The following is a 26,076-nucleotide window of genomic DNA, read 5'->3' as shown; positions in this document are numbered from 1 at the left end:
CATTCATCATGCGCTAGTCTCTGTAATTGACCCATAGAAATGAGATGACCCAATTGGCATGTTGTATGGCCACGTTAGTGCTCGTGGTGTAGGATATAATATATCCTAAACACTAGTGTCTTTATACAATCATTTGACATGCAATGACATGCATCGATTACTTTCTAGTATCAGATTTTTTGGAAGTAACCCATTAAGCCCTCCATTCTTATTACTTTCATTTAGTTTAGTTGTAGATATAGTATGGAGGACCACTTTGTTCTACCATTGCAATAATTAGGACTGTCCTTCAGAATCATCTTATATAGTCTCTAATATGCACCAAAATATGTCTTTATACAAAAGCCACTAACAAGCATCACTTACTTTCCAATACTACCTCTTTTGAAAGTAACCTGTAAGGGGCATTTAATGTGGGGCAATCATCCCCATATCGAGGGTGATGTGGGTAGAGGTGACAAGATCACTACATTTGGTTGCACCATCATAATCCTATATTGCATTGATCTCGAATTATCCCTATTTTCAAATCACTATCCAATCTAGTGATAGAAAACCCATCCTTGAGATCTGGTATCCAATATCACCCTTGAGTAGTGATCTTGGATTAAAATTTAGCAATAAAAATATCCCTCAGTCCAACAAAAAAAAGTATTAATATACCTAATATATGATATCAATATTATATCATATATATTATATTGATATTATATATATTATATTTATGATATATTATATTATTATATATTATTAATCATTATTACTTGATTACAATGTTATATTATAATAGGAATATATTATCTATTTTATATTCATATTATGAAAATTTTAATATATTACTTCTATTTGCCTTATTTTTTAAGATAAAATAAATATTAGTAAAATAATAATATATTATAAGTATAAATGAAAATACTAAAATTAGTATATTTTTATAGAATCAATAAGTATATTTTTATGAAATATATTAATAATTAATATATTAATACTTTATTGTAATATATTTTACTTGATTAATAAATATATTTTATGAAACGCATAAGGTATTATATGGTTAGTGATTTTGGATTTTCATGAAATACCAATAGGTTACTCATGGATACATGGAGATCTGTAATCACCAAAACATAACATACTAAATACAGTAATCTTAGATCATTAGGGATCGAATTATCTTAGGACAAGGATCATCGGTGATCTAAAATCATCTTGGTGATCCTCTTTAGGTCACCTAACGCCACTATAGAGTGCTCTTTTCTCATCACTTTTATTTAATTCATCTATAGATATAATATAGAAAGCAGTTAGTTTTGCCATTGCAATAAGTAGGGATATCCTTAAGAATCACCTAATCACCAACTACCATTGTGCAAATTTACTATCATGCAATGATATTTGTCCTCATACACGAGCTACTAACATGCGTCGGTTACTTTCTAGTACTGGCTCCTTTGAAAGTAACTCATAAAATGCCTTATCCTCATTGCCCTCATTTAGTTTATCTGCAAATATAATATGAAGAGGCAATCGATTATACCGCTACAGGAATTAGGACTGTCCTCCAAAATCACCTTAAGCACCAAGTGCCTTGTATGAAGTTCCGATCATGTGACATGTATTCCTATAGAAAAGCTACTAAATTCATTGTTACTTTCCAGTGGTGATCTTTATGGAAGACCTATAGAGTGTTTTATCCTCATTATTTACGTTTAGTTCACATGGAAAGCCTAGATTGTTTGGTATTCATTACTTTCATTTATGTCCTCTATAAGTAAATAGTTTGGAAATTCTCTCTATTGTATCATTGTAGTCTTTCTTTGCTTTATATATATATATATATATATATATATATATATATATATATATATATATATATATGCATGCGCCCTCTAGTTTACCATTTTCGACAAGGTGTAGTCATTGTTAGCAGTCATCAACTTGATAAGTCTTCTACTTTAGAAATGTCTCTCTCTCTCCCTCCCTCCCTCTCTCTCTCACACACACAAGGTTGGACTTGGTGTACCATTGAGTTGATAGATCAGTCGAATCAGCAGACAAAAGCTCTCTTTACCCTCCTCTTCCATCTCTATATTGTTTTCTGGTTGGATTGGTCCACCAACTCAGCGGTTGACCTAGTCCAATCAATAACTTCTCTACACACACACAAAGTTTTGCACACACATAACTGGAGACACAAAAACAAGTTATTAAATGAATATCTATAAATTGTGAAAAGAAAAGATTTTTTTTTTTGTGGAAGTCTGAATTTTAAAGTGCTTTAGATACTGAAGAAGGTAGATAAAAATAAAATGGAAGCCCCAAACTCCCTAAATCTGATTCTATATTCCCTTTGAATCTGATTAATTTTTTTTTGAAACTAATTTTTTAAAGGGAAAGATATTTTCCTTTTGGAAGTCTGATTTTTGAACTGTTTTAAATGGAAACTCCAATTCTCCCTCTCTTTGAATTTGGCTATTTTCACTTTTTAGGATGTAGAAAAAGTCTAATTTTTTGGAAAAATCTAGAAAATTATATTTCTATATATATATATTTTTGTTGAACCAAATAGATGGAAAGTAACAACTGCATTTTTCTAGCCGTGTAAGAAGTTTGGTGCAAAACTAGACATGTAGGGTATTTTTATTTTTTATTTTTTATTTCTTACACAAAATTGCATACTTCAAAACAAGAAAAATGTTTGATGTTATTAATTTTTTTTTATTTTTTAAAAAATATTTTTAATGTTTTTTAACATAATGTAAGAAAAAATTTTTACTTTCAACATCATTGCCACCTCTTTTGCCACCTCCACCTCTATCACCTCTAAAACGGCCACCTCCAACTCTACCATTAGCATCACCATCGCCACCACCGCCGCTTTTGCCACATCATGTCATCGTAATAACTGCTTTCACTATATTACTGGTTCCCTTGCCACCATTATATTGCCAATGACATAGCCTCTATCACAATGTCACTACAATTTGTGCTGCCTTCGCTAAATTGCCCGTCCCCCTACCAATGCCACTGATCTCATGATGTGAAAAAGAGAGAGAGAAGGTTAGGTGCGAAAGAGGGGGAAATGCCACTGATCTCATGATGTGGTAAAAGCATGTAGTCATTAGCTGAATAAACAATCCATACTACTTTACGCAAAGTACAGCCATTCAGTGATTAGATTCTGGCTCCTACCTTCTGGTCGTATAGGGTGCATTTGGCTCTTGAATTTCTTTCCACCATGACCGCATCTTACTTGTACTTTCTTACAGTATCAATTGCACATATCCAAAGTGTAATAACAACATGATACATCGAAATGAATCTCTATGTCAAGCGCAGTGTTAATGGAACTGCATCTATCTAAACCTCAGATACTCTTGCAATTTTTTCTTTAATGCATTGGCTACCTTTGCATTGCAGTATTCGTCTACTTTTTTTTCCTGAAAATTATGCATCTGAGATTATTGAATATGGATTTTGAAGGTGTTCGATATATATCTTTAAATTGTAAACAAAAATTATGTGCAAAGCAAAGACTGGCTTTTGTGTTTCAATTGATAGATTTGAAAAACTTGTTTCTCACTTTTTTTTTTACAATATTCTCACACATTTAAACAAAATTTTCTTTTCTTCTCTGTTTCTCTAAATCTCCTTGCGACCAAGCAAGAGGGGGCAATCCTTAGTATTCCAAATCAATAATTGAGAAATCCGTGGACGCTTGGAATGAAACGTAGTGCATCGCTCTTTCCGGCAACGCCCCTGCCCACCCTAAAATGGCGTTCCGGAACCGGCGTTGCACAAACTAGAGTGTATATAAAACTTTTCACGGCCCGAAGATTTCCTCGCAATAACCCGCCTTCCATCCTTTCCGACGCCTTCCGGCAATGGAAAGGAGGCAGGCGGGAGGGGCGGCTTCCGGCTCCCTTCCACTCACAGCAACATTCTTACCCCACTCCGCCGCCATCCTCCTCCTCCTCCGGCGACGCCCCATGCAGCGTCTTCCCTTGTGGATAGGGTTTCTGGAGGGCCCTGTCTTCATTTTGATCACCAAAACCCTCCGATTTTCCCTCCTGCTCCACCTCCCATGGATTGTGGAAGGTGGAGCAGCTTTGAGGGGATCTCCATGGGTTCCAAGCTTGGAAGGTTGTATTCTTTGACGAACCCTCTGTTATCCATGGATAAATTCTTGATTCTTGTTTTCACCTGTGGTTACACCGGAGTCCTTCAAGTCGAGATGGCGGCATGCAAGACTCTAATCTTGTTCAAGGCACCTAGAGAGGACCATGTCGCTAGTGAAAATGAAGTTTCTTTTAAATTCTTTTGATGTTTAAAATTTACCAAGTAGTTTGGTAGATTATCTTACAGTAATTGTTTGTTTGAAGTTGCTCCGAGTTATCGAGGAGCACATGGATATGGACAAGATGGTGCCATATGGTACCGTAGATGTGCAAGTAATTTTCTTAGCTCTATTCTCGCAGTGGGTATATCTTTATTCATTATTTGCTTTATTATGACCGCTAACAATGCTTTGGAATTAACTTAACTACGTTTTTGCTATACATTACGCTTGAGCTATATGCTTGTTCTATATTTCTTTTTCTATTTGTATCATATCTGTCATTGAAGGCTGTAGTTGTGTAACATTTTTCAGACATGCGATATAAATGTAATAGCTCAAAAGATCTATTGATTTGTTAGTTTATTGTACATGTCTTGTTTGTTGAGGACACAGTTAGCCATATTGGGTGGTCTTACTATTCCTAAGCGTTATTGCCGTAACCAAACAAACAAGAATTTTGGTTCATTCCAAATCACAATCTTTCGTTCGTACTCAGATTGGTCTGAAAAATGGAATGATGACTTTTCTTCCCCTTTCATTCTAACTCTAATGAAATAACTCGATTCTTTTTATTTTTAGTTCTGAGAGGGTCAGTCCACAAAACCCATCCCTTCTATTGATGTTCTGCTTGTTAACTTTATAATATCCAAGATAAAGTTGAAATTACTTGCCTCCTTTGATTTTAACTTCGCTAACATTCTAGCAGAGTAACTCTCTATCCTGGGTCTTGTTTCCTAAGTATGCAGGTAGGAGGCTATAGTACAGAAATTTGGGTTTCAAGCAACCAATTTTCTCCGAGCTACTGAAGCATCTCTTCAGAGTTTAATTCTTATAATCTGACCAAGATTAAGAATAAACTATGTAAGATATCGCATTTTGTTTAATGACACTACATGAATTAGCTAAAATCAGAGCGTGGAGTGTGGACTGCTTTAAATTTGTCTTTTGGTTTATATGTGCCTTTGAAATGAATAAAACACCCTACACCAATAATTATCATCTTCTCCTTCATCCAGATTCTTTACAAATCTCAGGGAAGTTTGGAGGGTTGTTCTTTGGTTGCATGATCTTAAACTACAACCAAGAAGGTAGATTTCACTGCCCACAAATTGCCTATATCTGTTTCATGGAAAACCCCTCTCTTGCCTAGATTTTCCTTGGCTAAGAATTTGGCATCTATTTATATTTTATAGAGCTTTGAACTCAAGCGGACAACCAGTAAGAAGAGCTGTTTAGTCTAATGAATCTTCTCAACTATGAGTTGTGCTCCCACATTTGATGGGAAAATGGCTTCGGGATAATGCGCCAAAGATGATGACTCAATATAGCTTGAAATTGGAAGCTGCTCCTGTATTCCTATTGTTTTTAAACCTGAAGTACATTTTCTCCTCCTCTCCTGCATATAAGCTTCTCACTTGTAGGTTAAAGGATCTACAATCAAATGCTATTGTGAACATCTAATTTTTGAACTATTAATTTTTCTCAAGTTACAATCCTTCTCCAATGCACAGGTTGGAACCCTCAATGGTCCCTCAATAAACCTAAATCCTTGCTCCTATTTTGACAAGCAATCACTTTTGAATACTTCGCATTCATCCAAATTCAAATAAAGCACCTTTAACTAAGTCATGAAATAGACCAGGAAATTTGTTAATACCGACTTCATCAAAGTTATCAAGGAAACTTATGTTTCCAATTAGAAGGATGTCTATAGAATGTCTCTACACTAGATTTTAAACTTTCTTAGGGTTTCATTTCTAAATGTAACTATAGATTCTTGAAAGAAAGATTGTAAATACTATAGTGTAAGGTCCACAATCTCAGTACTGAGTATCGTATTGGTATCTTACTAGTTTAGTTTGGTACGGTCGGTACAGTATGGTATGCGCCCCATACCGAAACAACCCTCAAAATATTTTTCTCATTTTTTATTTCGGTCTTTTTGGTACGGGTCGGTACTCATCTTGATACACCTTGGTACGAGACGGTACAAAGCTTATACCGATCCGAACTTGAGTTTTGTACCGGTTTCCACCCAATACAGTAAGATGTGCCCTATATCGGATGGTATGGCATAGTATGATAGATCATGCTATAGTATAATTGAATAGTTATCATATCTCTACTATATTATAGTGCAAAAACTGTCAGTGACTTTATAGTTGTTTGACCTTAGCCCATTATTTTATATTTAAAGGATTTTGAATCAACATTCTCTTGCCATAGTTATACTCAAAAGTCCAATGAAGTCTGAACATAGCAATAAGATGATAGTTAAAATGGGGACAGGATCATAGCCATCCATTAGACCATCCTTTCCTGTAATTCATCACATGCATTCTACGTGTGAATCTTGCTTCTGACATTGTTTTCTTTTATTCTAATATGATTGAAAGGATAATCATGGTATGTAACACAAAATATAACCCATTCTGAATCATGATTTAAAATTCCAACCATATCGGCCCTATATTGGCTAGTATGCATTGTACTAGCCAAGAGTTGATAGTAAAGATGTTGATACGCCCTTTGTTCTGGTGAACCCCAGTCAAATTGCCCATATTAGCCTTGAACCAGGAAACTCAAGGCAGATTAGGCTTGAACCGCCCTGTAGCGAGCTCAACTCAATGTCAAACCTAGTGGTAGCATTTGGGAAGGGGTTTTTAATAGTTTTAATGCTTATTTTCCACGATATCAGCATGTGAACAAGCACAAGGAGAAGCTAGCAACTCTCTGAAGCAAGAAACAAAAATTGAAGCAAAGATTGTCGAGATTTTGAGCTAGAAAATTGTTCTAGATTGGCAGATCCCTCCATCGTATTTTTTATTTCTTGAAAATCTAAGAAGAGGAGCAATATTTCTTAGAAAATAATGTAATATATAAGGCAATTCCATGGGTGATGCTTCCATTACATGACATTGGAGCGATACATGGATTACCTCTAGTGGATACATAACATGAAGCCGGTAGCAGACAAAAAAATCTATCAGCCCTCTGCGTAGACCATGTAGAATCGAGGTAAGAGACTACATTTCTAATTCTTCATGTCAAAAACGTGATAGTTGGTCGACAATAATGTTATAAACTCATTCTTTCTTAGTTCATTTGTCATACCAATGCTACTAGTTTACTATTTCATCTTAAATTTTGGTAAGCTTTGGTATCATTCATTAATTCAGTAATCTCCAGTACCTAATCACATTCCAATTGTTAACACACATATATTTTCAGAATATTTTTAATTGCAAGCTGTGCGATATTTTGCAGTAAACTAGCAATATAAAAAATTCATCACATATCAAAAACCGTAGCTAGGGCACTTAAATCCATACTTTTATCATATTTCTTGCAAAGATATAGCGTTAAGACAATAAAATAGAATAAAATGCAAAAAGAATTTGGAGGACAAAATAGACCAAATCAGGGACAAACTGGTCATGTCAAAGCGTATGAGTACCCTTGGTCAATATGGCACACCATATGGTACATACTGTACCCCACCCTTGGTCGATATAAGTCCAATAATTAATATTGTAATCTGACTATTAGGGATCAAGTGTTGCAATGGTTGTATGACTTAAATTTCAATAAGTCTATATATAGACAGCTATAAAGGACTCATATTGTATGAGTTGGGAATGGAAATAATGGATGTATATATGGAACTAATAGATCGATTGTAATTACATATTCCATGCATAAGCTTTTATATAGAATGAAATGGATATTGGCAATATTATATATTTGTAAATGTTGTAAATACACTGCCACCCTATAAATTATACACAAATAGATAACCATTATCTTAATTGACCATGAGGTGTACAAAAGGTCTATTTACCAAGATAGTAGAGAATTAGACAAATAGCCTATCAATATATGTATCAGAATAATTGGGTTGGACATGGCAAATGTGCCAAATCAAAAAAGTAAGTTACTTGAGGCGCATTGCTGATTAAAAGCTTGGGAAGCTCCAATGAGATTGTTAATTCCAGGGACTGCAGAACCGTGCCGAATAGGACGGTTCGGTGCATGCTGAATCGGATGGGTCGGTGCATGCCGAACCTGATCGATCTCTAACCGGGTTGGTTTGACTCTTTGAAACGGCTTAAGAGGTGAGGCATGGTGTTTCGTTCGCTCTTGTCTCTCTTGTTCGCTCTCGCTCTCGTCTCACTTTGCTTGCGCTCATCTCACCCTCTTCGACGCTGATCAATGCCGACCGATGCCGGTTGCTCCTAGGTAAGCCCCACCTCCCTCCCTCCCTCCATCTCTCCTCCCTTCCTCCCTCTCTCTTCCTTCTCCTTTCTCTTCTGCCTCTCCGTGAGACCTCCTCCCTCCCTCTCTCTCCCTTCTTTCTCTCCCTCCTCCCTCTCTCTCCCTTCCTCCTCCCTCTTCTCCCTCTATGAGCCCCCTGCCTCTTTTTTCTCCCCCTTCCCTCTCTCGCTCCCTCTCTCTCTTCCTCTCTCTCCTTCTTCCTCTCCCCCTCTCGTTCCCTCTCTATTCCTCTCTCTCCTCTCTTTCCCTATTTGGTAGGCCGCAACATGGTATGGTACGGATCCATGCTGTACCGGCCTGCTGGTACGAGCCTCGATACCGGTCCGATAGACCTTGGTTGATCATAAACCACAAGTCTAAAGTCATGATGATTGTATCTAGAGGTTCCAAAAAGAGCATGTTTAACAATAAGATAGTTTGAAAGCAAGGATATGATGATGACGCAGAAGTATTCGCATAACATACCTCAAGCTATGAAAGAGATGTTATAGGTGATAAAGGAGATCATCTTTGAACAAATGGCATGGATGCCATATGATTGTAGTGTAGTAGGTTGGCAAAGTAGGACTACATGGTAGCCTAGCTAGCTAAGGAAATTGCTATGAAGAAACTTAACAATAACTTTAGATTGCTGACAAAATTTGAAGTGATAGGAAAATGCATGAGGTTGATGGTGAGTTGCTGGTAGTAAATGCTAATGAAAAATAACCTATCATGGAAGTCATACATGGCAAGAATAGTAGTTGTTTTGGTTGTATGGCAGACACTTTAAGATAGCATGTAAACATTTAAGGTCCAAGAAACTGATGTCTGTGTTGCAAAATTGGCTGGTGTTGGTCTTCATGAGTCTCAAGGCAGCAAAAATAGGTTGTTGGAATAATGTCTGGTATATAGTGTGGATATGATGTCTTATAAAATGATAATGCTTGCAACCCAATGAAATATCGTAGGAAAGTTATCGTAGGAATATTTCTGAGATTCCAATGAGATTATAATGGACCACCGTCCTAGCACAAACGGAGAACATATAAAGATCACAGGAGGTAGGCACTAGGAAACTCTAAAAGTACAAATTGGTGGTGGGTGTATGATGCTCAATAGGTAATAATTATGAGAAGATCACGACTTCCGTCTTGTTTTGGTCTACCCACTAGTTTGAGTGATCCCCCAAAGCCTATACAAATACCATTAGGAAATTAGTTCCTATAACAGGCAAGCCACATACATGAAACTAGAGTTGTGTTGGTTATCCAAACATACCCATAAACTCTATGCTCAAACTTTTCAAATGTTAATGCATATCCAATCCAATAAGTTTATTGAGTCAAAATTCTTAATAGCATATGCATCCTCTTTTAAAGTGTGAGGATGAGTCTTAACTCTTAATAGTATATGTAATCTCTTTTAAGTACGAGGATGATAGATGTTTCTTTAAAATTCCACTAGATACTATGGTGATTCAAAGAAGAAATATGAGATTTATAAAAAAATAGCTCCCATAATTAAGCAAAGCATTCCTCTTTTTCTTCTTCCTTTTTCTTTGGTGGTGGTTGGGGGGCGGGGGACTGTTCATCAATATGTATGATGTGTTACTGTAAGCAAGGTCTGTCGAATCGGTATCAGAATCTATGTTGGTTGGCAATTGGTTCGATATGGTACCGTAGTGATATATGGTACGCAATGGCATGCCGGTTCCGAACAAACATATCAATTTTTTTCAATATTTTTAAGTTTGAATTAATGGTAATCATTTTTTAATTTTTTCAATGATTTTAAGTATAATTTGATGTTTCTTGATACTTTTTGATGTCTTTGTGATCCCGATACATCCTAAATGATGCATGTTGATGTTTTAGAGTGATGTAAAATATAAAATGATTAGTGAGCTGTTGCATATTAGAAGCAGCAAAATGAAATATCCTAAAATCAATTAGTGAGATACAAAATATAAAATGATACAATCAATTACATATATTTAAAGTACAACATACATACCGATATCTAAAATCTCATCGAGTAGCGATATTTTTTGTAAATATCTAGATCATTAGCATAATCAGGAGGCACATTAGCCCATCTTTCTAACCAAGCGGCGTTTTAGTCTTGTACGTTCATCTTATAAGGAACACACTCTAGGTTATAATCAATCTCAGATCTCTCACTAAAGCTCTGGCTCTGAGAAGTGTCCTTTGACCGATAATATGACTGTGGAAGAGCCCATTCGAATATACCGAAAATAAAATCTGGCCCATAAGATACTCTAGGCTTGTAGGGTAGTAGCCACCGAAAGACGATATCTTAGACGTGCCATATCCATATTCGTATTTGTATAGGTCATAGGTTGATACGTCTATGCATTTTACTCCACATGCGAGGCATCTGCAGCTGCATTATGTCCTCTTGAACAATATTGAGAAGTCCATCTCCTATATGCAATCATATTCTTATGGGCTCTACCAGATCATGCATCGTGATCCCTATCCTATGTAACATGTGTAAACTGAAATTCATCAGTGATTCGAAGACCATCCTAAGACTGTCTCATAACAATAGTCTCATGTCCTCTCCATCCTTGGCTATCAGATTTGTTATCGCTGCTCTTCTTGATTTTTGAATCTGAGTGAATTGACTTCTCCGCGCTCTCTATCAGGGCTGTAAGTGTCTTTTCTTTTTCTTTTTTGTTGTACTGAGCAGTTGCCTGCTTTTTTTTCGTGCCTCTCTGTCTAGCTATGCTGGAAAGATGGATGTTGCTTTTTTGTCTGAGTCGACTGGATAGTGTGGTGGCCTTTTATAAGCAATCCTCGATCATATTTTTGGGAGCATGTCTGGACAGTAAGTCATGGGATTACCAGCTCTTTAGTGACTCTTGTTGCTGTGGCTGATTAGCTTAAAAAATGCATTGAATATGGCGATATGCCTATTGCCCTGCATCCACCCTAGTCTTGCTAGCTACGAAACTCGCCAGTCATGGAAGCGATCCTGGCTCATCAAGCTCCGACTTTTGCTGCTGGCCCACAAACTATCTGATCCTAGGATCATCCTTATCATCAACAAAAACATTGTGGATCAGATCCATGTACTTCAACTTTACTTCTTTCTGAATGCACTTCAGCCTCAACTTCAAATTGTAGTAACATATACAAGGTTATTGAGGTGCTTCTGTGTCAAACAATTCCTCTGCTTGCCGTGGATGAGAGTGCAGGTGGACTGGTTGTGCTCATAGCTACTCGAGAAGATCGTCTGAGAGAGAATCCGGATAGCTAGCCACTTAAGATTTTCATAGACAAAGAAAAACGAATCCATCATTCAGCTGCAAAAATATTGAAGAAAATTACATATAAGATAATATCATATTGGTAACCTTTTAATGTCAGATAATAGTTATCATTGATATATAATATATCTAGATTCATACTCTTCTTACGACAGCTGCTGAGACTCCAAAGCTATCAGTGCCCCTCCTAAATATTTTCGTCTGTGAAAAATAACTGTATTATAATATATTAATCATTGAAGATATGAGTTAACTTATGCATGTCACTTAAGTTAATTTACTACTTCTAGTTATAGGGCCGCGACTTTTGGATCAAGCTTCATCTTGTAAATCACATTATGCAGAGCGGTTAGAAGTTCATCGTCCATATCGATTCTAGGTACGGTGTACTAGAATGTTGGGTTTAGATAGTAAGTTGCAGGTAGAGTTCTTAATTGTTTAAGTAAATTTTGCAAGTACAAGAGCAATTTAATTTTTAAAGTTCTTACTTACCTGTTGATGCAAGTCCTTACCCATCTAGTAGTCCTATCGTCGCTTAATAATGTTGATGTACTTCTGGGCATGCGTCGAATCTGCCCTTCGATTTGATTTTTTGCCTTCTCCATTATATGATACAAGAAGTCCATCTAGGGGGACTTCTTGTTGTCCATAGTCTAAACACTTCATACAATGACTTGATAGCCTTTACCATCTTCTCAGTCTGATGCTAGAATGTCTGCCTCGTCACCAAATCCTCTATAGTGCTCCTTTTAGTGTTGGTCCTTGTAAATCTACTTTTCTGCCACTCAACACTGACGAACATCTAACATAGTGCTGCTTTTCTCTAAAGGAGGCTATCAAGTGCAAAGTAGTCAGTAGCAAATCGTGTCACACTTGATCTCAAGATCTCTCCCCCTGCATACCTCCTCATCAGTGAAGAAATCCATGTATGGTTATAAATATATTTGGTGATAGTTTGGGCTGTCTTTACTGTCTGTTGCACTCTATGAATTTTCGCTATGTCTATCAACATGAGGTGGATACAATGTGTAGTACATGGGGTTTAGAAAATATATGGCCGCCACTCCATCAAGATCTCTCTGGCGGCCTTATATTGTGGCCTATTATCAGTGATGACCTGCACTAAATTCTCCTCTCTTGATCAATCACCTTCTCCATCAATGTAATGATGTACATAGTGTCATGCACCTGATCGGAATTATCAACCGACTTCTTGAAAAAAGTCTTCGTATCATAGTATGTCAAGAAGTTGATGCTTCGCATGGTAGGACAGGTCTATTCATCACACATCACCGTCAATCTATATGTGGGCCACTTGCTCTGGTATGAGGTAATCCACTTCTCTAGCTCATTGTCGTCAAGAAACTCATCTGCCCTTCTATCCTGGAGGATCTATATTGGGACCCGCAGCTTGTATAGAGAAAATGACAAATCTATAGTATATGTTGTCTGCCACATTCGTTGGAATATGGCTGAAGTGGAACTAGGATCCAATAGTTTGCTACATATCCGTCTTCCTATCCTTCTTTAGCATGATGTGAACCCTCTGCTACTTTGAATCCTTGCTGGAGGAGACATGTGGATCTACATCATGGATAGTGGCTCCTGGTGGAATTGCCCTGGAGGACTTGTCTCTGCTACCAAAAGTCTACAACATAGATGCAATGCAACCACTGTCTCTACTAATGATCTCCCCAATTGAGGTCCTTTTGAACTTTGGATCTGCCCTGCTGGTCGCGGAACAAGAGCTCAACTCGTAGTGTGAGAGCCTAAATCGAGCCATATGCTTGGTCACTTTATTTTGTTGCCACTGATCATCCAGGCTCGTTTGAATGGCAACCTGGATCTGTGCTTTCTCATCATTTGGAGTGGACGTCTCTAACTCCCTGAGTGATGAAAGTGGTTCTGCCGCTTGACGGTCCATCTTTGCCTTCTTTGTATCCCTCTCCTTCGCTGCTCTGAAATTAGCAAAGTATTTCTTCATTAGCTGTTGGATCTTCTGTGGGCATCTCCAATCGTGCCAACCCGAGAGCATTTACCCATGGTCCCAACCAACGTCACGCTCTAGGTCATTTTTCCTCGATGGTTCTATTTCTGTAGGTTTATCAAGCACGTCCCAGGTGCTGCTTCAACTTGGTTACTCCCCTTTCTTGAATTCTGTGTGGCACCACTTGCATGTCCAATCGTGCCAACCCGAGAGCATTTACCAATGGTCCCAACCGATGTCACACTCTAGGTCCTTTTTCTTCGATGGTTCCATTTATGTAGGTTTATCAAGCATGTTAGTTTATTAAATATTAAAAAGTAGTAAACTTTTATTACGACAAAAAAATTATTTTCTACGTCAGAAAATACTTATGACTTATCTAATACATAGTACTAATTTTTTATTTTTTGATTATTTATATATTTTTAATAATTTTAAAATTTAAAAAATATATAAATATCATAAATTTAGAAAAATATGTTTTCTACTTCAGAAATAATTCTAAATTATGTAATACATAGTACTAATTTTTCATATTTTTTTATTAATTATATATTTTTAATTATCTTTAAATTATAAAATATTTTTGAAATAAAAGTATTTTAGAAAATTAATTTGAACCTAGATCCATATAGAATCTTTTCATGGATGTTACATATATTTTTTTAAGCCCGTGGGTATGCATACTTTTTTCTCATATTTTTTAAAATTTATGCCTAGACCATGATGCACATGATCACATTAAAAATTAAATAAATAAACACCAAATTTTGCTGGAAAGTATCTTGCATATCCCTAAATAAGCTTATACTTTTATAGTCATTTTTTGAATATTATTTTTTAAATTTTAATATAAAAATATATTTTTTAATTTAAAAAGTTATATATAATCTGAAAAATTAATATTTTAGTAGGATTGTGTAGATCATCCATAGATCTACAACATATCATGAAATCATGCCAAAATAAAAAAAATTGGCATGACCTCTAATTTTGGAAATTTGTTGGTATTTTTTGGTGGTGAAAAAAAGAGGAAATGAAGTAGGGGAGGGGAAACTTCTTGGCATTTTTTGGTGTTGAAAAAAAAAATGGAAATGGGGTAGGAGAGGGGGAACATATCTTGTTTTGGGTTGGATCTTCCTTGAATCGCCGAATCAACGCTTTTTTTTTGGCTTGGGTGGGTGGGGGGGTGGGGGGGGGGGGTGAAAAAACCGTGAAGGCCTAAGAAGGCTTGCCAGTGCATTTTTTGGCCTGGGAGGGATTTGAAAAATCGTGAAGGCCTGAGAAGGCTTGAGAAGTCTTCTTAGGCCTTCCCCACCCCTTAAAAAGGGAGGAGGACGGGGGAACCTGTTCGAACCGGTGCGAACCGTTCGATTTGAAGTCGCACCGGTTTTGCTTCGAACAGCCTGGTTCACACTGGTTCTACTCCGAATCCTCTGGTTCGGTCCTCTGCCGGCCTCCCTCCCTCTCCCTCTTCCTCTCCCTCTCTCCCCCGCTTACTCTCTCTTTTCCTCTTTCCCACGGTTTCTTGTGTCAGTACAAGCCCGACACGGCATGACCCAGGCCTGTACCGACTTGTGCCACTGGGCGACCGATACGGTGCTCGGTACTGGCATAGTAGACCATGGTTATCAATATTAAATATGAGTATATATGATCTTAAAATTCTTTTGATTACTTTATTTTTCTTCTAATTTGCCAAACATTTTCCTTAGGTACTTTATCTTTCTATTTTTGCAAGAAATTACTTCCCAGCGAGAGTTTCCACAGACGAATAAGTCCAGTGAGCATGAATTGCAGCAGAATTCAGTCTGTCTTCTTAAATGTTCATAAGGGGCAACATGAAGTGGGAGCAGTCAAGGGTCATGATTTTGTAGAGACTTGGGAGAATGATTTTGTTAAAAGAACAAGTGAAAATTATTCTGGTGCAGGTAAATGATGCTGTCATTTCTGCTTATCTGCACAACTAATTGCTTCACATCATAGTAAACTGGTGTTTGTCAAAATTGGGGAGTGGTTTGCTGATCCACCAGCAGGAGAAAAAAAATCCATCAACAGCGAATTAGAGCCTAACATATGCATTAAATCCAAATAGCTGCATCTCTTCTCTACATTTGTTGTTCCAAAGTCCATGTGGACTCTCACTTAAAATAGGAAATCAATTTTTCAAAGTTAAATATTGATTTGCATGGATGCCTTATGATGCTAAATTTTCTTTGATCCTCAAGCATAAAACAGTTTATGCATCTAAGAGAAATATGAACGATCATGAGGTTTGAAAAATATATGCATCATTTTCAAACTATGCTATTTTGTATAAAAGATTAATCAGACCATTTTTTTTTTGAATGCAATGATTTGCTACTCGGAAGTTATTTTTAGTCAGTTAAGGGGTGTTGCAATATTATTAAATCTAGGAGTAAAAGTATAACTGTATAAGAAAAGGAATATGTGATCATATAGGTATAGAGTCAATCATGATAATAAAGGAGGAAAAGATAGAATTTCTTTGACAAGTCACGTTTGTGATTGACTACTTCAAATTAATTAGAAAGTGGAGATTGATATTAAACCTAGCAATCTACAAATTTATGCATTTGAAATTGGTGGGGATTAGGAAACAAACAATATACGGATGCACAGTTAGTGCTTACTCTATGTTAGGATTCTATCATCTCAGTATAGATGTTTGGCTGTCTTGGAGCCTGGCCACCTGGGAGAAGGCTTTGTTGTTGTGATGGTAATAGATTTTTTATTTTAAATTCTTCAGAAACTTAACATCCTGTCATTTGTTTGACTGCCTTAGTAATTTTAACCCTGGCAGCCAGTTGATGCTTGGTCCTTTGACACAGTTAGGCCTGCTTTTGCGCATAGTTATGCCTGTTTTTGTCCACAGCTATACCCTTTTTTTAAACAAAACTTTGCATTGGCCAGGGATTAAGCATGAAATGGAAATTAAAAACAAGGGCTGAAAACCAGACCTCAATTTCCTATCTTCTTTGTGGTCTTTGAAAATTCTTAAGTGTGACCTCATTTCTTGAAATATTTGTCATGAGTTCAGCATCCCTGTTCACATACTTGTGATTACAAATTACTATAATTCCTTGCAGAAAAAAAAAGGGCTATTAGAATCTTTCAGTCTAATGTTTCTTGCATCCATCTCTTGCACTGCTCCTGAACTTATTGTCCTGGTTGTATGACATAAGATGAACCCATGCTATGATGAAGCAATGCATTTATGTAATGAGAGGTGTCTATGGATGCATAAGGTCCCCTGCCATCTCCTTTCTTTCTTCTCCTTTTCTTCTTTATTTTTTTATTTTTGCTTTCCATTGTTTCATGTTCATGTCGCATTTCATTTATCATGAAATGAGATATGGCTTGCCACTGATTTGCTCAAAAACAAATATAGAATGCAAAATTTACCAGCATTTTTTTCTTTTAACATTATCTTAGATTTCTTCTTCAGTCTTTGTTTATGCAGTTCTTGTTCCCAATATTGATATTGGCAAGCTAGTATATTTATGTGATAAGATCATGTCACATGGATTGGATTTCTGTAAGCTTATCCTTAGTTTATGCCATTCAACTGTGTCCCAATGATTCAACATTTCTATTTGTGGTGTTTGAAGGAACAACAAAAAGAAAAGAACTTCATGGGATGACCACTCTTCGGGCATTATCAGGAACTTGGGCGTCTCAAGCCAATGATGTCATCCTAAATACATATGAAATAAAGTTTATTTGCAATGTAGACAGTGGTAACTACTCTCCATTTGTTCTCTTAACCGAGGCAAGACTAGATGACGATGTAGCAAATGCAGAAATAGAACTTCACTTGCATTTGAACAAGATGGTCAGATCTTCTGTTTCCCCATGTGGGCAAATCGAGTTAAATGCCAGCCAGGTTTCTGTGCCCAAGTGATTCTTGACATTTGAGTTGGATCTTTTTTCTTACCATCACTTATCTTTAGAGGTCCTTACCAAAAATTAATTACTCATTTCAGGTGGCAAAATCAAAATTGTTCCATGAATTCTTTTTCAATGGATTGTTTGGGAAGTTATTTTCCCATACTAAAACACCAAGAGAATTTTTGCTTGAAGATGAAAAACAATTTCCATGGAGCTCTTCATACATGTACATGCTTCTACCCATGGAGTCTCCTGTTCCAACAAGTACTGGCATTATGAAAATTAACTGGAAGGAAATTGATGCATGTATTTCTGTGGTTGAGTTTCTAAGAAATATATATTCAATAAATTGTCATAGAAGTTCATTAACTTGTAGTATGAGCTCATATGCAACAAAATGTGAGGGGACAAATATTATTCACATGGCTAATGAAGCAGTTTACACTCAATATATTAAAGGTATGGTGGTTCTGGCAGTTCATACAGGGAGGATCTACACTGTCCTTGACATAATGAACAATATGTGCGCGGATAGTCCATTTGATGACCCTGGTAAACGGTCAAAATTCAATTCATTTTCACACTATTACCATCAGAAGTAAGTGCTTGGAACTTTGATTTTTAATTATAATATTCTCTAGTCTCTTCATTCTTTCAGTTAATTTGTTATTCATGTTATACGTACCTATCCAGGTACAACATTGTGCTTCAGCATCCAGGACAGCCCTTGTTATTAGTGAAGCAAAGTCACTATCCTTACAATCTGCTGGTTCCAAGTACCAAGTATAAAGGTTAATTTTCTATATTTTACTTTCATCATTAGACTAAACATGTTTTGTGTAGCATCTGCCCTCAATGAGGAATTTGTGTTGCCTGGTAATAAGTATATGCCCATTTTAGGTATGAAATGCTATTTTCTGGATATGGATATATAGTTGAAACATGGAAAGCATGTAAAACCCGACATTTTTACAGTTGCTTTTGTCTGTTACACCATTTCTTTATTTTAGGAAATATTTATTTCTAGTTTTGTTTGCAAAAGGCAAATTTCTGAGAAAAAGAAAATGTTGTGATTGCAGTTGATTTATCCTGCTAGCTTACTGGAAGCTAAAAGATTCTCTTTCTTTTTTCCCCTCTTTCTTAAAGAAAGAGGCTGAAAATCCGAAACTGTTCTTTAAAGTTCAGAAGACTTGTAGAAAAATAACCAATACCTTTCATATCATGACTATGCTTGGGTAACATATTAATGATAACCAGATCTTCAATTCCTTTATATAACATGCACATGCACATGGCAGGCAAATCCTTTTCATGCTGCAATAAACATCGCCTTTTAACTTGTTTCGTCCGCTTAAACATCAAAAATGTTAAATGGGGAGAAGGAATATAGAATGACTTTTATTTGTTTGAGCTGGCGTGATCTTATAAATATTAGTATATAATATAAATCATTTACTTGCATAGCATCACTTGGAATCTCCTTGTGATATATTCAACTGCTAGATCTAAAGTTGCTTCTATTCAAGTTCATGCATATAATGATTTGACATACAAGCTCTTCCAAAGCGATCTCCTGCATTGTTAAATATCAAATTTACTTTTCCTTTGTAACTTTTATGGAGGATTTATTAGCTAAGCTTAGAATTGTGTATTGTCTTACTATCTTTATCTATAAATTTTATTCAGTTAGTTCTCTAAATTACTTATGCATACTTCCAATATATAAATTGTGCATGTACTTTTTATCAACTTTGCTCTAAACACTGAATGCGTAATGCAGCATTTTCTATGCCTAAAAGGCTGATATCACAATTTTTCATATGCCAATGTCATTCATGTCAGTTGCAGATGGTTACTTCGGTTCAAGTGAGAAATCAAACATTCTTGTGCATATTCCTCCTGAGCTGTTGGTCCATCTTAATGTATCAAGCGATACTTTGAGGTCTTCATACTTACTCCCTTCAGTAATGCATCGATTGGAGTCGATGATGTTGGCCTGCCAACTACAACAAGAAACATGTTGCATTTACAGCGGCCATAGTATATCGAGTTCATTGGTTTGTCCTCTTCATTTGTCTGTCCTGTTTTCAAAATACTGTTTATCAACTATTCCGTTATCCCTATCCTCATTTCGCTTTTCTTTTGATCAGATTCTGGAAGCAATAACAACATCAAGATGCTCTGACAACTTTTCTATGGAACGTCTGGAATTGTTGGGAGATTCAGTGTTAAAGTACATTGTGAGTTGTCTTCTTTTTCTGAAGTATCCTATGAAGAGTGAAGGACAATTATCTGAGTACAGATCTTGGATAGTTTCTAACTCGACACTTCACAAGCTAGGTACCCATCGCTACCTGCAGGTAAGTGACATGTTTGTCCTCCATATTGTTGAGACATGTGCCACTTCAGATCATTTGAATGGAAATACAATTACAGCAGGCCAAGATGTTTATAAAGTAGCCGTCTTATAATTTTGAAGGTGGTAAACATGATTAAGGTATCGGCATGTATTTTAGTAAACAAGTAAGGATTAAACAATTCCACAGTAATTGTCCTTTTTTTGTGCGTCTACGTTCATGTTTTTCCCAATGCTTATTAAATTTTCAATTCTAAAATAAGTCTATCCAATTTACCTTATTGTGTAGTTTTATTTGCTCTCATGATGAATATTTTGTGTCATTGTGGTAGTAATATACATATTTCGTCTACTGAAACATATGTGTATATATATATATGTATGTGTGAATGTATGTATATGTATGGGTGAAACCTTGGACAGAAAGCAAACTTAGTCTTATCCCAACTGAAAATAGAGTTGGGTAACATCTTTCAATGTCATTGAATCTTCTTTGTTTGGAAAACATGGTCTCATTTTTCTTTTCTTGTTCCATGTCAAAACTTGTATGCCATTATAAATAAAGCAGCTGAAGTTGATCAAATTTGGTCACCATGTAAATTTTATGACTAGGCTGGCAGCAAATATGACTGCAACATGAGGAAGAAGACGACTCAATTCAACTCAATTAGGCCTTAATCCCAAACTAGTTAGGGTTGGCTAATGAATCTTTTTCCTCTGTTTCGCTCATCGTAGGACCACACCTTCTAAAAGATCTACGCTTTAAATTCAGGGGCAGCAAAAAAAGATCTTCTGATGCATGTTCTAAAATGTTCTAAATGGACATGCAAATAAGATTTTATCATGTGATCAGGATATGCATATAAACAAGGTTCGCCATACCGGTCGGTACCGTACTGGATGTACCATACTGTTTTGGTATCTAACCGGTATGTAGTCTCATACTGTACCGATATTTGGTATGCCTCACCATATCATACTGTACTGTGTGCTGACACAGTGTACTGGTACGGGGTCTGATATCGAGATGGCAAACTTTGCATATAAAAAGTTTCAGCTAAGCTTCTGTAGATGTGGTAGATAATGCAGGATGTGAGGAGGTTCAGTTTCAAATTAAGTTTTAAACTAAGGATTTAATCAAGCTATGTACCGTGACTGACCTACGGATATGATTCATAGCACAGTGCAGGATCGGAACCAGCTCATCATGGGCCAATAGAAGTCTAAAACAAACAAAGGTGTATTAAGTGCAACACGTGTAGTGAGTTATTAAGTGCAACAGGATATGTGCTCTATTAATGAATTGATCATGATTTCTCAAGATATAAATGGTTCATTTGTATTTATGTGCTTGTCATAATTCTATTTTATCTTTCTTTCTTGATTCTTTCAGATGCAACTTTTAAATCTTTCCATCTACAGGGTTATATTCAAGATTGCCCATTTGATCCACGACGTTGGGTTGCTCCTGGACAAATCTCTTTGCGCCCCTTGCCTTGCACGTGTGGTGTAGACACTTCTGAAGTGCCTCTTGAAAAAGAATATTGGTCTGAGGAAGCATCTACAGTGGTTGGGAAGGCTTGTGATAAGGGTCATAGATGGATATGCTCAAAAACTATTGCAGACTGCGTTGAAGCACTGATAGGTGCATATTATGTTGGTGGTGGTTTACGTGCTGCCCTTTCATTGCTAAGGTGGTTGGGCATGGATGTCTCTCCTGAGCCAGTAATGATTGAGGAAGCGAAAATGAACTCATCTATCTGGTTGCATCATCTTAGAGGCAATGAGATTGATTGGTTGGAATCAAAACTTGATTATAGGTTTTCAAATAAGGGTTTATTATTGGAAGCCATCACGCATCCATCTCATCAAGGTGTAGGAAATAAATGCTGTTATCAGGTTTGATGCAATGAATCAAGTGCTTAAATATCTCCTCTTTCCACCCACAGCACCCTTTCTGAATAATGTTTCTTTTATAGTGATACAAGTGCAGCATATGTGCACAAAAAATGTTTTATCCACCCTTATTTTTTTTTTTTTGTAATTCTACCAGCGGCTTGAATTTCTGGGAGACTCTGTGCTGGGCCTGCTCATAACTTGGTATCTCTTTCAGACTCATGTGGATCTTGATCCAGGGGAACTGTCTGATTTGCGTTCAGCATTAATTAGTAACGAAAATTTTGCTCAAGCTACAGTGAGACACAACTTTGAAAAACATCTTCGGCATTCTTCTGAAGGGCTTTCAAAGAAATTAAGAGAATATCGTAAAGACGTATCAGAATTTCAAGGCACAGGTGACTCAATGACATCTTTTGCCATGCCTAAAGCGCCAAAGGTTGGTCCATGCTATGATCTGATTATTTATTTGTTTTACTTTGCTGAATTTATTTGGACCTAGTCCTATTGAAGCCTTTCTCTTACAGTTTATAAATTTGAATGTTAAACTAGGAGTTTTGCAAGCGTTTCCTTGTCAATTTCAATAGTTATTTCTCTTCCAGAGATGCTACTGACTTTTATCTATTTTAGGCTCTTGGAGATCTGTTGGAAAGTATTGCAGGAGCGGTCCTGATTGATACAGATCTCAACCTAGATAGAGTCTGGGAGGTTTTCAAACCACTACTTTCTCCCATGGTTACACCTGACAAGCTCGAATTACCTCCTCTACATGAGTTAGCTAAGTTATGTAACCGTATGGGTTATCCTCTATATACACAAGTGACCTACAGAGGAGAGCAGGTTGTTGCTGAACTTAGTATACAACTTGAGGAAGATCTATTGGTAAGACATGGCTGTAACCTGCAGAGGAAGACTGCGAAGGATCAAGCAGCTCTCCAGCTGTTAAAGGATCTCGAGGTTTGTTGATTCTCCTTGGATGCACATATGTTTATTGTCATCCTAGACAAGTTATTCCGTAACCATTTTTTGTTGTATTCAACTATGTATTTATGCAAGGAGAAAAATAAAAAAAAATGCAAAATTCTCTACTTTTTTCCTTTACTGGAAGCTGGAGTTTTTTTTTTTTTTTGTGGCAGACGAGAGGAATTTCACATGCTCAATATTTATCCCAAAGGAGGCAACAAGATGATAACTTCTGTTCAGCTTCAAGTGTCAAAATCTGTGTGCCTCCCAAAGACATGCAAATTGTTAGAACCAACTTACAAAATGTGCCTGAGTGCTTGCTGTCTTTGGAACCATCGCCAGGTTCTTTTTTGGAGGAAAGTTGTCAATTAAATGATCTTGTCAAGGAAATCAGTACTTCCAAGCTGAATGAGCCAGGTACCTATCTTCTGTCAAATTTGCTTTTAGACATAATTCTCTTACTAATGAGTATTCTGTGTAGAATAAATAAGAATTTTGTAAACAAAGGTGCTTGTGTACTTCTTTTGGATATGAATATGTGAACACTCTTGCTGACTTTTCAGAAAACATGTCTGAGCTAGCTGCAAGATGATAAAAACTATTGTTTGTAATAATGGTAACATGGCTGCTCGATTAGGAAGTAGATGTGATCTTTCTTTTGTTTTTTTAATAAAAAGGATGGAGAAGTTTTGACCTTTCAAATTTCTGTAACCGTATGAATAGGGATAGATTTTCCATGTGACCCTAAACCTGCACCAGCTAGTTTTGTTCCATAGGTAGCAAGTTGGGTTTATGGATTCAGAAATAATCCATGGAAGTTGAGAAAGCTTTTTCAAGCAGCTCGTGACCTGGTGCTTGCTCTTATGAAGTCATATTGAATTCTTCCTAGCCAAGGCAACTTCAAGAGGGGCCAAATGTAAATGCAAAAGGCCAGATTTGACTTTGAACAAGCTCATCTGTGATGCTTGTTTTTTTTCTTAAAAAAAAAAAGTGTCAAAAGTTATGGTAAATTTGGGGATTCACATCAGCATTCAAACTAATCTTACAAGCCTTTTGCTCGCTAGGTAATAGAGCTCTGATGCTACTAACCCTAAACATATATTCACGCCTCCACATCTGACTGAAGGACTTTAAAATGACTCTGATTCCAAAATTCAGAATAAAATTGTCCCTAAATCACAGCTCTAGATTTCAGCCACTTTCTGACCCAGAAAACAATAGAATATGGCTGGGAGCTATGAGATATAAATGTAGATCTCATGATACATTTTCAACAACTCCAATATCACTAAAATTTGCTATGTGTGTTAAGATTGTGCCCTCCAGAAGTTCGCTGGTTCGATGTAAACTGTGGTAGGTCTTGACAATTCGATTTGGTAGATCTCCTAATCTGTGCTATGTCAATTATTAACCTGATACTAGGAGCACTGAGTAATAAACAAAATCTGCACTGAGTAATAAACAAAATCCACATTTGCATTTGTCAAATATATTTCTCAGCACTTCAATCTTACGGAATGTAAGAACAGATGTTACTATTCCATGATTTTGTAGTTGATCAATTCATCCAAAGGAAGTGCAAAATGCACCACCAAGCTGTATCATGTACCCTGTATTCTACCTGAACATGTTAATTGGTCAACAAGTTCTATATTTTCATATACACCACAAACATGTCTAAATCAAGAAAATGAAAAGAAATTAAAGAACATGTAAGTGAGGTAAGAATCAAAATGTATCACATGCTAGCCTACCGAATGGTCCATAGAAAATTTAGTGTGCGCTGAAACTTCAACTTTAAAATACAAATGCAGGTCAGCTACACATGACATGAAAGATCATAAGTTCATAACATTCAGCGCATAGATACCTTGCAAGCAAGCCAACCTCTTTTTCTAATGAGCTTTTCACTCAATGCCAAGCAGTCAAGCAAAACAAAAGAAGAAAGTTTCTCCCCAAATAAGAGCTCATCATAATACAACTAAAATAAACACGTCCCAAACAGACAAGAAAAGAAGATGATGGCTCCTCTCTCTCTCTACATGATCTGACAATTTTATTGATTGGTGTATGAATCTCAGATGTTCCAGTTTTTTCATTGAAGAAGGAAAAAGGAGGACCAAGGAATGCTCTATTTGAGCTCTGTGCAATATCAAAGTGGCCAATGCCTAAATTTGAATCAACAGAACAAAAGTTCAGGTCCGTATAGCCCCAACACTTGAATTAAACAACAAAGAAGTAAATCCATCGACATGACCATGGATGGAAAGTGATGAAATGTGAGTTAGGTGTACTAGTGTGAAGCCTGACATTAGTGATTTCATATCACAGTGAAACAAGAACTTATCCTTTATCACAACTATCAAGCAAATATTATAAGTGAACTGGATCAATCTTTTTCAATAAAACTCGAATCTTATTCTTTTATCTATACTAGTCCTCATCTGAGTCTATTTTATGTTGTTCCCTTAACTTTTGAGCAGAACGCCAATTGTATTGGATGGGGTAACAGGATTCAATAGTTACACATCAAGCATCACATTGCATATACCCAATTCTGGAGCTATAAATCTGGTGGGTGAGCCACGAACAGATAAGAAGAGCTCACGGGACGCAGTGGCATTTGCCATGCTTGTTGAGCTACAGAAACAGGGTAGATGCATCATCAAAGAGCCACGATTAACATACAAAGTCTAAGATAGAAGAAGCCAATTTGGAGGGGTATTCCAAGTTCAACATGCTTTCCTTCAGATGGAGCAGATAGGAAAGACTTTCAGGATGAGCTTTTGTTATTGTTGAAGATCAGGCAATTGTGATTTGTTTGGATCCTCATGTCTTTATTATTATTATTATTATTATTTTTATTTTTAAGTGCAGCGGCCGGGGGTAGATGTATATTCAGCTACAGCATTATAGCGAATTTTTTTCCTCTGTTGGCAAGTCCTTGGTTTATACAATCAAACCTGGTTAATAATTCATGTTGAGCTTATATTTCAAAAGATGCATGGCGACTATCATCGTCCATTTTTATAATTTGTTCAACAAACAAAAGAACCCAGAATGCTTTGTCTGCA

At 36.5% G+C, this 26,076-nt stretch overlaps 1 protein-coding gene across 6 annotated transcripts; it reads left to right on the top strand.

Annotated features, from left to right (window-relative positions):
- The first annotated feature begins 2,804 nt into the window (after positions 1 to 2,804).
- LOC103715726 (endoribonuclease Dicer homolog 3b-like) lies at positions 2,805 to 26,001 on the top strand. Of its 6 annotated transcripts, none has more exons than XM_039119205.1 (14): positions 2,806 to 4,143; positions 4,383 to 4,451; positions 15,591 to 15,806; positions 17,508 to 17,782; positions 17,883 to 18,385; positions 18,481 to 18,578; positions 19,630 to 19,844; positions 19,938 to 20,027; positions 21,566 to 22,042; positions 22,197 to 22,478; positions 22,670 to 22,996; positions 23,176 to 23,419; positions 25,084 to 25,201; positions 25,486 to 26,001. In XM_039119205.1, the coding sequence occupies exons 1-14, from the start codon at positions 3,885 to 3,887 to the stop codon at positions 25,697 to 25,699; spliced, it is 3,387 nt and encodes a 1,128-aa protein (XP_038975133.1). In that variant the 5' UTR covers positions 2,806 to 3,884; the 3' UTR covers positions 25,700 to 26,001. The 6 variants fall into 6 exon arrangements, with proteins under 6 accessions (XP_038975135.1, XP_038975133.1, XP_038975132.1 ...); XM_039119204.1 differs by having other exon boundaries at positions 2,808 to 4,143; positions 19,636 to 19,844; positions 19,938 to 20,147; XM_039119203.1 differs by having other exon boundaries at positions 2,808 to 4,143; positions 19,938 to 20,147.
- Positions 26,002 to 26,076: the final 75 nt, after the last annotated feature.

Source organism: Phoenix dactylifera, unplaced genomic scaffold (genome assembly GCF_009389715.1).
Source record: "Phoenix dactylifera cultivar Barhee BC4 unplaced genomic scaffold, palm_55x_up_171113_PBpolish2nd_filt_p 000503F, whole genome shotgun sequence".
NCBI lineage: Eukaryota > Viridiplantae > Streptophyta > Magnoliopsida > Arecales > Arecaceae > Phoenix > Phoenix dactylifera.
The sequence above is the reverse complement of the archived record's forward strand: the minus strand, read 5'-3'. Positions and strand labels throughout refer to the sequence as shown.

Coding starts and splice junctions, on each gene's coding strand:
- LOC103715726 (XM_039119203.1), top strand. CDS start 3,885: ATGGAAAGGAGGCAGGCGGGAGGGGCGGCTTCCGGCTCCCTTCCACTC. Junction 15,807..17,507: donor TGAAAATTATTCTGGTGCAG/GTAAATGATGCT, acceptor TGGTGTTTGAAG/GAACAACAAAAAGAAAAGAA. Junction 22,043..22,196: donor GAAATAAATGCTGTTATCAG/GTTTGATGCAAT, acceptor TAATTCTACCAG/CGGCTTGAATTTCTGGGAGA.